This window comes from Hordeum vulgare, chromosome 2H (genome assembly GCF_904849725.1).
Source record: "Hordeum vulgare subsp. vulgare chromosome 2H, MorexV3_pseudomolecules_assembly, whole genome shotgun sequence".
NCBI classification, from domain to species: Eukaryota; Viridiplantae; Streptophyta; class Magnoliopsida; order Poales; family Poaceae; genus Hordeum; species Hordeum vulgare.
In genome coordinates this window covers 556,401,724-556,419,473 of record NC_058519.1, presented here as the reverse complement: position 1 = coordinate 556,419,473, position 17,750 = coordinate 556,401,724, and the positions used below count along the sequence as shown (strand labels likewise).

At 43.6% G+C, this 17,750-nt stretch overlaps 1 protein-coding gene across 1 annotated transcript; it reads left to right on the top strand.

Annotated features, from left to right (window-relative positions):
* The first annotated feature begins 461 nt into the window (after positions 1-461).
* On the top strand, positions 462-2,714 carry LOC123430517 (peroxygenase-like). Its single transcript, XM_045114383.1, has 6 exons — positions 462-657; positions 771-926; positions 1,685-1,770; positions 1,893-1,987; positions 2,092-2,217; positions 2,457-2,714. The coding sequence occupies exons 1-6, from the start codon at positions 543-545 to the stop codon at positions 2,608-2,610; spliced, it is 732 nt and encodes a 243-aa protein (XP_044970318.1). The 5' UTR covers positions 462-542; the 3' UTR covers positions 2,611-2,714.
* Positions 2,715-17,750: the final 15,036 nt, after the last annotated feature.

The window sequence follows — 17,750 nt, the reverse complement described above, 5'->3', positions numbered from 1 at the left end:
GAACTATTGCCGTCTGATTATAGTCCTACCCATTTGGAATAAACTACTATTGATCTCAAAAAAAGAAACAGCTAGACAGAGAGTAACACAGAACCAGAAAAACTTCAATTTACAAAACCGCATCTAATTCCGAAAAAGGAAACACAAATGTTCATAACGCGCACGCGAGCGAAAACCAGAGGCGCTTAACGCTTCCGTGTCAACCAGATTAACCGCAAAATATATGTGGCACAGCACGAGGGAGACGGTACCATACGGCTCAATGGACAATGATGTGACATGGACGGACTACGGATCCGGAGAGCGGCCTCACTGTAAACCCTCCACAGAGAAGGCTGTCGGTGCCAAATGACGACGTGGCACCTCGGGTGTAAAACAATCGTGCACACTTTCACTTCTCGCTCGCTGCACACTTCCTTCCTTTGTGTGTATATAAGAAGAACCAGGACGCGCGGCAGAATTTGCCACCGCCGTAGTTTGTTGCTTTCGATCTTGACTCGCGAGATCAAGCCGGAAAGGGTGGTGCACGAGCACACAGGGTTATGGCTGACGAAGCTAAAATGCCCGCCGACGCAATGTCGACGGTGGCGGAGGCGGCGCCGGTGACGGCCGAGCGGCCGGTCCGGGCAGACCTGGAGACGCAAATTCCAAAACCCTGTGAGTGCCTGCCCCGTTTCTTCCGTCCGTGCGTCTGTTTCGCACTGGTTTCATCAGCAAGGCAGAAAGCATAACTAACAGTGCATGGAATGGATCCATGTGATGTGATGCAGACTTAGCTCGAGCTCTGGTCGTGCCCGATGTGTACCATCCTGAAGGAGAGAGCGGGGAGGGGCACGAGCATGGGCACAAGAGCGTGCTGCAGCAGCATGTTGCCTTCTTCGACCTGGATGGCGACGGCATCGTCTATCCCTGGGAAACTTACAGAGGTATTGTTGTACTTGTGGATGTTGCACAGTATGATGGCCTGTTCGTAAAATTCATGTAAAGAGGTTCAATTAGTTTATGGAATTCGCTTGCATTATTTCTCATTCAATAAGCACAAGCATGCTAATTCAATAAGCGGGTGTTGCATCAATACATCCTATATATATGAAAAAATGAGAAGAAAGAATAAGGCAGATGGATGGAAAGTGATGTTTTGACTCATAGGTGAACGGAAACTAGTGAGTTATTAACATCGTATTTACTCATAGGAGTAGTTTAGTCACGGTTTAGAAGGCACAGTTAAATTTGCGTGCGTTTTTAAAATAGACAACGTTTAAGGCACGAAAGCAATTACTCTTATTAATTAGTACTAGTATTACTCATGCATGCGCCCTCTCAATTTGCTGCTCACGCATTAGTACTAGTATTTTTTCAGTTGATTAGGCGCATTAGCATCTACACCTGCTACATCCCACAACCAATCGGTGACTATCTTGGTCCTAGAGATTTTCCAGGTGTGTCTTACTTCGTCCCAAAATAAGTGTCGCAAATTCAACACTAAGTTGATACAAATTTTTATACTAGACCAACTGCACTTATTTTGGAACGGGGTGATATTAAAAACGCATAGCTTTAACGAGTGGGCGCTTTAAAATTATAGAGGACCAACAAACCGATATTTAAAACTTCAGTTAATTCTAGAACCACAAAATTTGACAGTAATTGCTTTAGTTATGTACTTCTATTTCGTGAATTCCAGGAATTCGGGCATTGGGCTTCAGCGTTATCGTGTCGATCGTATTGGCAATTGTCTTTAATATTGGTTTCAGCTTCCCAACTCTACCTGTAAGTACAAAAAGATTTGAAATGTGATTACCATATTATATATATTATACTTGACATTTTTTTCCATAAGAAGTTTCACCAAGCTCTTCTTCATCCTTTCTTTTCACGATGTGTGTATACAGAGCTGGATACCATCTCCCTTGTTCCCCGTATACATCAAGAACATACACAGGGGTAAGCATGGTAGCGATTCCTCAACTTACGACACAGAGGGAAGGTAAATCCACGCTCCAAACTTGCTTGCTACTAGTTCAGAACGTTGTTACACCATCTTTCAGTTCAAAAAGAGGTATGTCAATTACAACTGTGAAACAAATATAGGTTCATGCCGGTAAATTTCGAGAGCATCTTCAGCAAGTATGCCCGCACGGCGCCGGACAAGCTCAGCTTCGGCGACATCTGGAAGATGACCGAAGGCAACCGGCTGCACTTCGACTTCCTTGGATGGTGAGCAGAGCACTTGCGAATTCTCATTTCATCGGCCGTTTACTTGAGCTGCTTTTGTTGTTTCATACTGTAGTGCGCAATAATTTGGGAAAATAAATGAATTAGATGGCATCAAACCATTTGGATTTCATCATCTTTCTGTTTCACCATCTTTCTGTTTCATCAGCAGTCAGTGACGCGAAATGGACTGTGCAAGCGTTGTTTCACTCATGTTTGGTATTTAACTCGTGTGCATTCAGGATTGTGAGCAAGGGAGAGTGGATACTGTTGTACGTGCTTGCCAAGGACGAGGAGGGCTTCCTCTCCAGAGAAGCTGTTCGCCGCTGCTTCGATGGTAGCCTGTTCGAGTTCATCGCCCAGCAAAGGAGGGAAGCCCACGACAAGCTGCACTAGATTCTAGAGTGCAACACTGTCATCTTCGTGAGTGCGACCAGATTGATTAATTACCTCATGTATGCCTATGAAATAAGAGAGGAACGGGTACGAAGTTCAGAGAATACAGTTGTGCCTCAATAAAACTCGAGAACACAAATACTCTGTACTATTAGTGATTTTCTCAGTGTTATATTTCCTTACTACTCAACTTGGGGACCTCCTAGCAGACGAGCACACCCGTTGGTGGAGGACGAAAAAAAATGAAGGTAAAGAAAACCCTAAAGTGCGTTGTCACGGACTTTAAAAATATTATAATGCTATTCACGGAACTAAAATGACCGAGAACAATGTCATCTCAGACTCCCAGCTAACACACATTTTCTTTTTACAATCAGCTAACACACACATCATATTATCAAACACAATAATATGTTATTCGTAACTTAGAAAATATATTTTAGGCTAGAATGAATTGTGTGTTATTCATTTATTTCGGCATGGTCCGAGTCAAAACATCACCAATAAAATCAGGCGGGTATGTAACCCAAGTTTTAGATGACGTATACACACAAACCTGTTATGGTATCTTCCACCTTGTTTTTTTAATTTGACATGGGAAGCATCTCCTATACTTTCATTGACTCTTTTCTTCTCTATATGGGAAATTACCCCAAATGACAAATGAATAGGTGTGAAAGTTATAATTGTAAATAAACCATGATCGAATCTATGAAAGTGTTGGTTTATATGTATCTTTCAGTTTTGACTCTAGGCCCTAGGGATAAAAAAAATGCTATCTTGTTTCGAGAACCACCTAAGGTTCCACTAACTCAACTAAAAGAATCAAATAGTTTCATTTACTCCTTGGATAGCCGATAAGCAGCTCCATTAACCAAGCATTTCACCCATGCCACCCTGAACTCCTCCTTTGATTGGATGCACTCCTTTACCTCCACAATAGGTCCATAGACTTATTTATCCATTTCTGAACTTCTTAACTTAGCCGCCATTGTTTTTTGAGTCTGTATCTAAGATAAGCTTTGCAACAACCAGCTCCACTTAAATTGACCAGCCCGTCTACATGCCTTGAGTTCAGCCGATTCAAGGTCCGTAATGAAGGAAAAAAAAATGGAAACGCCCCCGCCTGAAATATTATATATGCTATAATCCATGTGTGAGCGCATGTGTGTATTGGTGATGTGCATATGATGTTATCGGAGTTTCTTTAAACTTTTATCAAGACATAGACCAATCATCTTGTCCTTTCTTTAATTCAAATACGAACACATCATAGAAAGCCTGAGTACGTTCGTGTCAGCTATTCTCATTCCCTGCCAGTCGATTTCATGTGTTCTTTGTGCTTTTAGCTGTGGGGTCTACGTCTTTATTCGGCTTGGCCCAAATCTGAGTGGTCTGTCTTCACTTGTCAAATATGCATGACTCACGTCAGATTCAAGCATCCTTAAGGCAAATACACTCTAATTGTAAACAACTTGAAATATTGTTCTGTTTCATGTGTTCCAGGAGTTTAAATCTTCTTGTACTTAGGGATACACATGTCATAGCTCTTAAGATGCTGAAATATAAATCCATATAACGGCAAGTACTCGAACCATACTGAGCAATTATTTTCTATGTTCAAAACACTATCAATAGTTCCATGTGAAACACAGTTCTAAAACATGACGCATTTATTATATTATCCTAGAGCATTTGGAAAAGGTTGATGTGTGTACTGGTATTTTTAAGAGCAAGACAAAGCCCCCCAAAAACCCAATGAGATGCCGATCGTTTCAGTAAAAATATTAACTTGCTTTCCTAAAAAAACAATATTAACTCACTCGTGTTATTATTCCCGAAAATCTGGGTCTGAACTACTCGAGAAAACCACCTAAGAAATAATTGCAAGTGATAGCGGAAACCGGTGCCCTATAATAATCTTAAGCACCTGCCCCCGAGATCGCCCCCAGGGGGCTACATGATGATCCACAAGTGTAGGGGATCGCAACAATCTTCGCGGGTAAGATGACCCAATTTATTGATTCGACACAAGGGGAGACAAAGAATATTTATAAGATTTAACAGTTGAGTTGTCGATTCAACCGCACCTGAAAGATACTTGCTTGGCAACGAAATATTAGTAGCAACGATGATATGGAAGTGATGATGGCAACGGAAATAAAAGTGGCAAAACAACGAAAGTAAAACGGCGAAAGTAAAGCAACTTGTAACCAGCATGACTAAAACATTGTAGGCTAAGGAGATAGATGGTTGGTCATGGATGAGAGATATCATGTATTTAACTTAGGGCAAGGCACACAGAAAAGTAATGATCATCTAGGCAAATATCAAATATTAGGCATGTATCCCGAGGTAGTCGTGCGTGCTTGCAATAAGAACTTGCACAACATCTTTTGTCCTACCATCGCGCTATCAACGGGGCAAAAAGGAACTTATGGAGATTAAGGTGCTCCTGTCAAAGAGCACCGGTACAAAGCATTAATAATGAATGGATACATGGAATCCTCAAATCATAGTCTATCCCCTTTGGTGTCCCAAGCTGTCATCATTGGGATCGCCGGTTCCAGGCTATAATAGGTGCATACTAGCCATAGATAGGATCTAGAACACAAATATATTCATGAAAACATAAGGTATTCAGATCTGAAATCATGGCACTCGGGCCCAAAGTGACAAGCATTAAGAGTAACAAGTAGTAGCAAAGATGATAAACACCATAGTAGATGATAGACAACATGCCCCCAACAATTCGACGAACTATTACATGATCTAACTCATCCAATCTCTCCCATCCCCTTTACCTACAGCAGGGAATTACTCACACATGATGGGGGAAGCCATGGGAGGATGATGGAGTGGTGATGGTGATGACGATGGCGACGAATTCCCCTCTCGGAGGCCAAAGCAGCCTCCAGATTAGCTCTCCCGAAGAAGAACCGAGGGTGGCGGCGGCTCCGCGTCGAGAACTTGCAAAACGACTTCTCTTCTGGGATTTCTCCGTCAGGGGTAAAAATAAGACAAAAAGTAGGGCACCTGAGGAGGTGGACTCCACCCAGGCGGCCTCCCGGCGCGGCCAGGGGCCAGGCTGCGCCCACAGGTCGCCTGCAGCCCTGGTGGCCCCCTCTGGCCCATCTTCTGGCCCAAGCTTCCTCCCGGTGCGTGGATTTTCTCTATTTTTATGGTAATTTTCCGGGACGTCTAAATATCCATTTTCCTGCACACAAGAAAACCATACAGGCAGCTCTGCTGAAAACAGCGTCAGTCCAGGTTAATTTCATTCAAATCTTGCAAGAATGAAGCCAAAACAATAGCAAAAGTGTTTGGAAAAGTTGATACATTTGAGATGTATCACTACACAGGTGGATACCCAATCACGTCGCCGCATGATCCCCTCTCGCTTGCCCCTTCTCTCGCCGATGTCGGTAGGCCCTGTCGGGCGAAGCCCTGCCATGGGTTGGCGGCGGTGGGGCTGCTCCACTTGTCCCGTCCCTCCCTCTCTCTCCCCTGTACTCATCCCAAACCCTAGTTTCGTAGTTGCGCCACCACAAGCGGGTCCCTGCTCTCGTTCATCTACCTGGAGCGTCTACCTGGATCTCTTTGTCCGCAGCGATGTAGGCTTTCATCTGCTTTGCCCCACTCGTGGTGCAGAGCCACCATACCTCGAGTTTGCCTATGCCCAGAACCGGTTGGAAGTCAGGGTCGTTGATCGAGAGAGCCTGCGACTAGGAGGGCTAGGGTCCTCTCCTTGCTCCGGAGATGGGGCTGGTTTGCCGATGTTGTTCGTCCATGGGGGTGGGGGCGGTTGCGAGCACACCTAGTTATGGTCAGATCTGACCGAGAGCATGGGTTCATCTCGTTCAGGTTCTCCAATGGTGTCGTCTTAGCTCTCCCCTATGCTCGAACCTCTTTGAAGACTCGTGGTGGTTGATACCCATGATCTGTGTTGGGTTTTCATGAAGAGGAACGAGTTATTGCAGCATAAAGTGGGTGAGTATTTCCCTCGGATATGAAAGCAAGGTTTATCGAACCAATAGGAATATCAACCACAACCGTCTTCCTCGGCTGCACACAAAAGAACAAACAGTGTGCACAAAAATCGAGCAAGAGGGTTGTCAATCCCCTTGGCTCATTATTTGCAAGCGATGAAGTGTGTAGATAATTGTACATAATTATAAAATGCAAAATAAAATAAAAGTAAATAAATGGCAGCAAGGTATTGGAGGTTTTAGCAATATGTTGTGAATAGACACGGGGGTCATAGATGACCCTAATGGCATCTCTCATGAAAGGTGGGTAAATAAATTATTGTTGGGCAATTGATAGAAGAGCGGATAGTTATGCGATTTTGAAAGTGTGTTATATCGACTAGAGGGGGGTGAATAGGAGATTTTTAGAATTTCATCACTGAGGAAATTCCTTTTGAGGAAATTCCTCACTGGTGACTAACTTACAGCGGAAACAGTAAAGGATCAGAAGTGCAAAGTTTCACAACAGCAGTTTTTCAGAGTGAAGAATGTGAAAACAGATTGCACAGTGAGCAGGCACGCAGAATACAGATGTGGATTAACTGACGTGAAGAATTTGGGGTTGAGGAAATTCAGAGAAAGTCTTCAGCAAATTCTTCAAACAGTTGCAGTGAAAGTCATCAACACATAATACGAGAAAAGTAACGAGTTGAGGAATTAGAACCCGTTTCTCAGTGAAGACAATCGTTGATGACCCAGTTCCAACTGCTGTGACAGTCGTACATCTGGTTTGGAGCGGCTTGGTATTGAAACCAAAGGACACACAGTCCCGGGACACACAGTCCCTACCGTATTCTCCTTGAGCTAAGGACAGACGGTCCTCGCCCAACACTCGTGGAATAATCATCAACTATGACGAAGCCATATAAAGATGCTGCATTGGTTAGTGTGGCATAGTGAGTAGGTCCAAATAGATCCATGTGAAGCAATTCGAATGGACATGCAGTGGTCATGATAGTCTTCGAGGGATGCTTGGATCTGGTCATTTTCCCAGATTCACAAGCACCGCAGAGATGATCCTTGAGGAATTTGACTGATTCGATGCCGATGACATGCTTCTTCTTCGCGAGCGTGTGCAAATTCCTCATGCCTGCATGACCTAGTCTTCGGTGCTACAACCAACCTTCTGAGGTTTTTGCTAGTAAGGAAGTGGCTGGTTGAGGACCTGTAGAGAAATCAACAATGTACAAATGCCCTCTTCTTACACCTTCGAAGACTTTGGATCTGTCAGATTCCATAATGACTACACATCTATATCTACCAAAGATAACAATCATATCAAGATCACAAAGCATCGAGACTGACATGAGGTTAAAACCAAGGGATTCAACAAGCATCACTTTGTCCATATGCCTATCCTTGGAAATAGCCACTTTGCCAAGTCCCAATACCTTGCTTTTACCTTTGTCAGCATATGTGATTTGCTTCAGAGGTGATGGAGTTAGTGGCATATTAATCAGTAAGCTTTTATCACCAGTCATGTGATGTGTATAGCCACTATCAAGAACCCACTCAGTATTCTTGGGTTTGTCATCCTGCAGATGAATTAGTACATCTTACCATCTTATATGCTTTAGATTTGAAGAATATGATACTAATTTCATCAGATCAGTGATTTCATCATAACAGAAATGTAAGGACGTGTGAAATATTTCTATTTCATCAATCATTAGCTTGCGTCCTATCAAGCATTTCCTCAGGTCTCCAACAAATTCTTCAGATAATGATTTTCATCTGGAGACCTGACCTGCAGAAGTGATTAGTTCGATTTCTTCACCACCCACATCTGAAGGGGTGGCAAAGCATTCATCATCCTGCGAGCACCACATGAGAAAGGTGGCATTGAAGCCAATGCACTTATCCTAACAGTAGGGGGATTAAAGTACTCATATGAATATGCAGAGAACTGGTTCGAGGATTTATGAACATAATGATTTGAGGAGTAACGCTCATATTCATATTCCTTGTAGTTTCCCTGCATGTTAGACGCATTAGCACGGGTACGAGCATAGTTTTGACCAGTGGAGGATTTTGATCCTCTTGAAGACTTTGGTCCTCCTGAGGAATTTGATCTGGGGTTCAGATTCTTCAGTCGTGGTGTCATGAGGACATTCACCTGAAGATTTTCAAGACAGCTTTTGGGAACCCAGATTTTCCTCAGAGGAGGGCCATTCCTGCAGTTAGTTCCAACATATCGAGCAAATACTTCACCAGATTGATTTTTGAACAGTTTATAGTTGGAGTCAAATGACTCATCTGAGGAATAGGATAATTCACATGAAAAATCAGTTAGATTAGATGGATCAAAAGGAGGCCCGGTAGCAGCAACCCATGAGGTTTTGGGATACTGCTTAGGTTTCCAATAAGATCCATCAGCATTTAATTTCCTCTCAAAAGCAATTCCTTCTTTCCTCGGGTTCCTGTTCAAGATCTGCTATTTGAGCACATCACAAAGGGTTTGATGTCCTTTGAGGCTTTTGTATATGCCTATCACGTACAATTACTTCAACCCTGAATTTTCATCAGTAACATTTGTGTTTTCCTCAAGTGAGGAAATAGACACAACAGGTGCAGTTGAAGAATTTGTAGCAATAGTAGCATTTGATGATTCTGGTGAGGAATTAGCAGTTTCATGTTCAAGGCATTTAAGACATGGAGGAATGAATTCAACTTGACCAGCGCTGATCTGTTGAGCTAGTAATGAATCATTTTCCATACGAAGATCATCATGAGACATCCTCAGCTTCTCAAGATCAAGCTTCTTTTGAAGAAATTCATAGGAAAGCTTCTCATGATCAGTGAGGAGTGTATCATAACGATCCTGAAGATTATCAAATCTAGACTGAAGACTTTTCACATCTTCAGTGAGGATTTGGGTAAGATTCATTTCATCATTCAACAGACCATCACTTTTATCTAGCAGTTTCTGAAGCTTTTCCAAAGCAGTTTGTTGTTTAGTGGCAATGATAGCAAGTTTACTGTAACTGGGTTTCTTATAATTATCAGATTCACAGTCACTTGAATTAGAGGAGGAGGCATTATTTGGTACCTTTGAACCTTTTCCCATGAAGCAAAAGGTTGGAGCGAAGCCATCAGCATAGTCATCAGTGTGAATGCTTCTATCATTTTCTTCAAGGTTGAAGATTGACTTGCTGACGAAAGTGGTTGCCAGTGCAAGACTAGCCTGTCCGGATTCTGAGTCTTCATCAGAACCCTCTTCTTCATCACATTCCTCTGATTCTGCCTCGGAGTCCATTTCCTTGCCAATAAGTACCCGAGCCTTTCTGAAACTAGTCTTGTTGTGCGATGAGGGCTTTGAAGATGAGGATTTTGAAGATTTCTTCTTCTTCTTCGAGTCATCAGAACTGTCATCCTTGTATTTCTTCTTCTTTGATTCCTTTCCCCAACGGGGACAATCAGCAATGTAATGACCTGATTTCTTGCACTTGTGACAGGTTCGTTTCTTGTAGTCCTCAGATGAAGATTCTGATTTCCTCATGTCTCTTCTTGAGGATTTACCGAACTGGCCACGTCGTGTAAATCTTTGGAATTTCCTCACGAGCATTGCAAGCTCCTGTCCAAATTCTTCAGGGTCACAAATGTTGTGATCTGTGTCTTCGTCTTCAGATGAGGAAATTGCTCTAGCCTTCAGTGCACGTGCTCTGGAATAGCTTGGTCCATATAGATCTCTCTTTTCTGCTAGCTGGAATTCATGAGTATTTAGCCTTTCTAGTATATCAGCTGGATCAAGCATCTTGTAATCTGGTCTTTCTTGAATCATCAGAACTAAAGTATCAAATGAAGAATCCAAAGATCTCAGCAGTTTCTTCACAACTTCGTGATCAGTGATGTCTCGAGCTCCCAGTGCTTGCATTTCATTTGATATGTCAGTGAGGCGATCAAAGGTGTCTTGGCAGCTTTCATTGTCATGTCTCTTGAAGCGATTGAAGAGATTGCAAAGAATATCAACACGAGAGTCACGCTGGGTAGATACTCCTTCATTTACCTTGCACAGTCTCTCCCAGATCAGTGTTGTAGAGCCCAAAGCACTTACTCTTCCAAACCGGCCTGGGCTCAGATGGCCACAGATGATGTTCTTCGCTTGAGAATCGAGTTGCTTGAATTTCTTCACATCAGCAGCAGAGACACTGGCAGAGATGATGGGGACGCCATGTTCCACAATATACCAGAGATCATTATCAATAGCTTGTAGATGCATTTGCATTTTGTTCTTCCAGAAGGGAAAGTTCTTTCCTTCGTAGGTAGAACATGCTGCAGTCACCTTAAACATGCCTGCAGTCGACATAACTAAAACTCCAGGTGGTTAAACCAAAATCACATAGAACAAGGGAGTACCTTGCTCTGATACCAATTGAAAGTGCGTTATATCGACTAGAGGGGGGTGAATAGGAGATTTTTAGAATTTCATCACTGAGGAAATTCCTTTTAAGGAAATTCCTCACTGATGACTAACTGACAGCAGAAACAGTAAAGGATCGGAAGTGCAAAGTTTCACAACAGCAGTTTTTCAGAGTGAAGAATGTGAAAACAGATTGCACAGTGAGCAGGCACGCAGAATACAGATGTGGATTAACTGACGTGAAAAATTTGGGGTTGAGGAAATTCAGAGAAAGTCTTCAGCAAATTCTTCAAACAGTTGCAGTGAAAGTCATCAACACATAATACGAGAAAAGTAAGGAGTTGAGGAATTAGAACCCGTTTCTCAGTGAAGACAATCGTTGATGACCCAGTTCCAACTGCTGTGACAGTCGTACATCTGGTTTGGAGCGGCTTGGTATTGAAACCAAAGGACACACAGTCCCTACCGTATTCTCCTTGAGCTAAGGACACACAGTCCTCGCCCAACACTCGTGGTAAGTCTTCAGGGCAGACTTCCAAACCCTCACAAACTTGGTCACCCGGCGTTCCACAATTGACAGCTGGAAAGCTCTAGACCTTGACGCCTAACCGTCTGGAGGATGCACAGTCCTCAAAGGTAAAAGGCTTCAGTCCCACACATGAACAACTTCTTCAGTGATGCTCAATCACTAGGTTTGGTTTGTGGTTTCGGTGTATGGTGTATTTCCTCACTTATGAATTACTCTTGAAGACTTTGAGGAATTGGGTTGCTCTTATGACAAATGTCAGTTTATAACGGAGCAGCCAACCAGCTAATGGTTGTGGGGGTGGCTATTTATAGCCTGGGAGCATCCCGACATGATTTGACACTAATGCCCTGAATAATATGACCGTTGGAGTGGATAAGACCAATGACTTGGCGTGGCTATCGAAACGGTCGGGACCCTCAACTGTGAGAGTCCTCATGTCACTCGTATTCCTCACTTGAGGCTTTTGGTAGGATTTAGGCTTGGGTTGAGCATCATGAGGAAATTCATTCCATAGTGTAACTTCGACCCCTTTAACAGTACGGTGTTCCTATTACTCAAATGCGAATAAAGTAAAACACAAAGTGTAAATCTTCATGCTTCAAATTCTTCAGAGTGATTTTCTTCAGGAACCACCGGACTTCTCAATATCAGTATCTTCATGAGGAATATTAATTTCATCGCAAATTCCTCGCGATTCATTTCTTCAGCTTTAGACCGATTTCTTTAACTGAAGACATATATTTTTAGGGGTCGATATTCTTCAAATATCTCAAAATCCTCAATGACTTATAGATCCTGTGTACACTCACAAACACATTAGATACTTAACCTATAAGTCTTCAAACCACCAAAATCACTAAGGGGCACTAGATGCACTTACAATCTCCCCCTTTTTGGTGGTTGATGACAATTAGGTTAAGTCTCCAACAGGGATCAAAAATATGAAGTGTAAATACTCATTTGAGGAATTTTAAATCAAGATTCAGAGAGACTCCCCCTGAAGATGTGCATATCTTGAGGATTTTGCTTTTTACATCAAATGCACATTGATGATTTATATCATGGAGATCTCCCCCTGAGTCTTGTAAATCATGCATACATGTAGCATATCATATGAAGAAAATGAATATGCATGATGAAAAATGGTATCTGACGAATTCCAGCATGCGTGCATTAAAACTTGAGGAATAAGCATGCGAAGAAAAACGTTCAAAAGCGTCAGAGTACCATTAGGCTTAAGTTACAACTCCTAACATAAAAACTTCAGAAGAGCCAAGAGTTTGTAACTTAAATATAGTTCATAAGCCCCAAAAATATCCCGCTTGAAGACTAACTCTCAAGTTTCTCCCCCTTTGTCATCAAGTGACAAAAAGGGACAAACTAAGGACTAACGTCCGTGAAGATTTCACTTCGTGGCAGTTGAGGAAGAGCCGTGATGCTTCTTGGGAGTAGTCTTCTTCCTTGGACCGGTGGCAGTGTCGAGTTGTTCTTCATCAGTCTCAGCAGTGCGGAATGAAGAAAAGGAGTTGTCTTCAAGGTCTGGCACTGGAATAGGCCTGAACTTCTTCTTGGGAGGCCACGACCAATCAAATTCTCGCTCAAAGTCCATTTCTTCAAGCTCAGTCTGAGTCTTCAGATGTGCAAGTGTAGCCCAGGTGCGATCAAAAACCTCTTGCAGATAGTGACGGTTGAGCTTCACAGAGTTCTGTGTTTTAGTGAGGGTTTTCACAATGGCGCCAAACTGGCGTTTGACCCACTTGTGATTGTGATCCACCTTCTGGTGAAGACTGAGGAGGAGCTCTCTTGTATTCATCACGCGAGGAGGAACGGGGCTTGCCGGACGAGTCTCAGTATCATCCCATGAGGAATAAGCTTCTGGCTCTCTGAACTGGCCATCAAGGGGCCTACTGCCTTCTTCAATCACTGATTTGCCTTTTCCTTCAATGGGCTCCAAAGTCTTCTTGTTGACCCGGATAGGAGGCATATAACCAACATGGTTTTGTCACTCAGCGTGGAAGTTGATGCATGTCCTTGTCCTGATGAATTTCATGATCCATGGGGCATATATCTTGTGATCAAAAGGACACATAGCATTGTCGGCCAAAGTCCTCAAGAAGAAATCATGGATGTTGATAGGAATACCGTGGATAATGTTGAAGAGGATATTCTTCATGAGGCCTACAACATCTTCTTCATCATCATGGCCTTTGATCGGTGCGAGCACACTACAGAGGATTCTGTAAACAGACCTGGGTGTGTACTTGAGCTCGTGGACGAGGAAGGTTGTTCTCGGAGATTTTCCTTCAGCCAAAGGTTTCATGAGGACTTCCATCATCCCATTGGGCAACTCACTCTCACCATAAAGCTTCACAACCTCTTCTGAGGGAATTGGTACAGGCAGTTCTCTGAGGAGTTCAGTAGCAGGAGCCTTGTAGTGAGTGTTTTGTGTCATCCAATCAAACACCCAAGTGTTAATGTCTTCAGGGTTGCCAGATATGTGAAGAGTGGCATAAAACTGAAGAATTAACTCATTGTTCCAGTCAGATATGTAGGAGCACATTGGGAGTAAACCTGCATCATGGAGGACACTGAGGACTGGCTCCAGGCACGGTATTGCTTCAAGCTCAACATGAGGACTATGCTTGTGCTGGAATATCTTGTTTCGTCCACAGAACACAGAGGCATAGTAGTTCATCTGAGTCCTAGTCCAAAACTTCAGATGCCTCATTTGAGGCTTGTCATATGGGTTTTTTCAATGAAGTACATGCGTTCTTCAAAGAAGTTTTCCTTTTGAAACTTAGGACGCTTGGAGAATGGCTGACGCTGAACTGGCTTAAGATTTTGCTGAGGAATAGGAGGGGGGACAACAATGGCAGTCTCTGGGTTGAGCACGACAAATGCATTTTCTAGTTCAGGTGCATTCTCCTCAGCATTTTTCTCAGGGTGAGGAATTTCAGCAGCTGGTACTTCAGGCTGAGGAGATGGGGCTTGCTGGGCGTCAGGCTGAGGAGCTTGCTCTGGCTGTGCATCAGGCTGAGGAATAGCTTCTTCTTGCTTAGTTGGAGGAGTTGGATCAGCCTGTTCCTCATCTTGAGGATTCTGCTGAGAGTGTTGAATTTCATCAGCTTGAGGATTTTTAGTTTGTTCTTCCTCAGCTGGCTTGGTGGCAGAGGCAGTTTCATCAGCTGGTGCAGCTGATGCTTGAACATTGTCTGTTTGAGGATTGAAAGGTTGAGGACTGTCGTCTATCTGAATTTCCTCATCAGTGTGTTCCTCAGGGGCGACGTCTTTCATTTCCTCATCCGCCTTTTTCGCTGGATCATCAATGATGATCATTTCATAGGAAGGAGCGACATTCAGGGGCACAGGGTCCAGAGGAGCAGATTCTTCAAGTGCTTTGAGGCGCTTTGCCTCTGTTTCTTCTTCTACTGAGGAGGCCTTTTAATTTTTGGCTTCCTTTTCAGCAGCCCTGGTTTTCTACACGTATGATGCAGACGGAATCATCTTCTTCACCTTTGAAGCTTTTGGTGAAGGGGTTCTCTCTACAGATTCTTCAGCTGGTATTGAGGAACCGGCTAGAACAGAGTCATCAGCCTGCTTTGATGAAGCAGCTGGATCAGTGGCAGTTTCATCAGCTGGTGTTTCCATGATGATTTCTTCAATAGCCGGTTCATCAACACGGCGCTCTTGGTGTACTTCCTCACCTTGAGGAGTTTCCTCATTATGAGGAGATTCATCTGCTGGCTCCTCAATCAAGGGCTGAGGAGTTGGTGCTGGGGTGCGTCTCTCTTGTTGTAGTCGTCAACAGCACTAGTGGCCAGCTTGATGAAATTGCTCTTGAGGCTTTTATGATCTGACAGCTTGGAGTACTTGTCAGTCAATTTATTCAGCTCAGCCTGTGTTGTCACCAGTGCATCAGGAGTCAATTTGAGGAGATTCTGCCTCAGGAATTTCTCCTTTTTAATCTTTGCAACTTTGGCCTGCCTAGCCTGCTGTTCTTTCCACTTGGCTTCATTTATGAAAGTGGCCACCATGTGGCTGATGCCAGGGGGATGTTTCAAATCATCAATAGGAGTGTTTGGGTCCTCATACCAGATATTGATGTAGTCAAGGAGGACCTTGGGGTCCATGGCCAGAGGAATGGCACTGCCTGATGCTTCAGCTACTCTTTCCTGCTTGTTTCTGATGATGGCTTGTAGGGTTTGATCATCATATTCATCACTGTCATCTGATGCAGATGGGACGGTGATGATTTTGCTGGGGCTGGGCAGAGTTGCACGTTCAACAGTTACCAAAGTCTTCGGAGGAGGTGTTGAAGACTTTGTCTCCGAGCTGGTTGCAGCTGGGAGTGAGGAGCTGGAGCTGGCGGTCGTAGGCTTCATGACCTACTTCTGTACTGGTTCCACTTGAGGCTTTGGAGGTGGAGCTGAGGATTTTGGTACTGAGGAGATTGGTACTGAGGGCTTTGGCGCTGATGGTTTTGGTGTTCAAGGTTTTGGTACTGAGGGTTTTGGAGCTGAGGGTTTTGTGACTGAGGCCTGAGCAGACTTCTCTTGAGGCTTTGGAGCCCTTGGCTTTGATGGCACAGACTGCATTTGAGGAATTTCTGAGCCAGAGGTTTCTGCGGCAGAGGAAGTAGCAGCACCTGAGGCAGCAGCTGAGGATTCATTGAATTTCCTCACTGCAGCTTCTGCCTGCTTTTTGAGCTTAGCCAGATGCTTTTCCTTCTCATCTGGATAGTCATCAATAGTCATGAGGCTTGAGGGATGTGCTACTTGATGATCCTCAAGTGGGGCCCTTCTGCGAGGAGGCTTCAGAGCGAATTTCTTCGCATATTTGGGAGTCACAAACATGTATTCCTTCCATTCCTTCGCCCATCGGCGTTTAATCTTCTGCAGCCGTATTTTTCTCTTGGCCATTGTCTCATTTTCATCAGGCGTGCAATAGTCCAAGTAAATATCCTCAGGGATATCCACAGCTGTGTTTTGCTCAAGTTTCTTTCCTCCCTTCTGTTTTCTGTCATCCTCCATTTTCTTCAGCAGAGGATTTTGCTGATGAGATTGAACTCTTGAGGATTCTGATGAGACTTGAAGATTTTCTTCCAGAAACGCTGCAAATGAGTTAATGTGATGAGAACCGAGAGATTGATCAGCTGACATGTGTGTACCTGTGAACAGAGTATAGTTGCGAGGAATTTGGAGAGGTCATATGCGTTCTCAGATTTGAGGAAAATGAAAAAGTTTCACAGTTTGAGGAATATAACCAATGGTTGAGGAATTTGCCTAAGCATACTGTTCTTGGGTTCCAGAGTTGTACAGATCCGAAAATTCGCACAATTGAGGAATCTCGTGAAAATCTTAGATGCTTAGCATAGTTCGTCAATGATGTGGTGATAGGCAGTGTTTGAGGAATCAAGTGCTTATCTTTTCTTGAGGAAAAACAGATTTCACATAGAAGATGTAAAATTTTAGATCTAACTTGTTGTAAAAATGGGATTTATTTACCCTGGAAGGTGCGCACGAAGAACACAGAAAGTTGTGTGTGGAGAAGCTCTTCGGTCGCGTGTCCAATGCACCTAACCCGACGACAGAGGACGTCTACGGCGGCAGCGGACGAAGATGGTCCGACTCCGGCGTGGTTCCGGCGACGGGGAAGTCGAGGCAGTGAAGCTCTTCCTCACCGGCGACGAGACTACCAGCGATGGCGCTAGGGTTCGGTGGTGTATGCTGTGGCAGGAGAGTGATGGAGCGAAGAAGAGTATGCCGAGGGGGATAAGGACATATTTATAGCCAAAAGTTATTGTTGGCGCGAGAATTTCAGACCAAATAGCCCCTGCCTCTACGTCTGTGCATGACACGTGTAGCTCCCGTACGATGTGGTGGAGATAATGGAGATCGTGGTTATCCGATCGTAGGAAGTGGGGTTCAGTTACTGTGTCTTAAAGAAACAAATTTTTTTTTGAAGATTTGAGGATTTTAGTTACAAAATCATCAGCTGACAAGGACGCAGTGAGGATTTTGAACAAAGTTTCAAGTAGAACGCATATGAAGAATTGAATAGACTGGATGAGTATAGCATAAAGGGAAAGTAGGGTCCGATCACATTCACTTAGCAGAAATGTCAACTTGAAGAAATAACAATAAGTGAATGTTGTTGAGGACTTTAAATCACAGTCTATCTAGTCAAATGAAAGTCATCAAGTATTTTTGAATATTTTGTGATA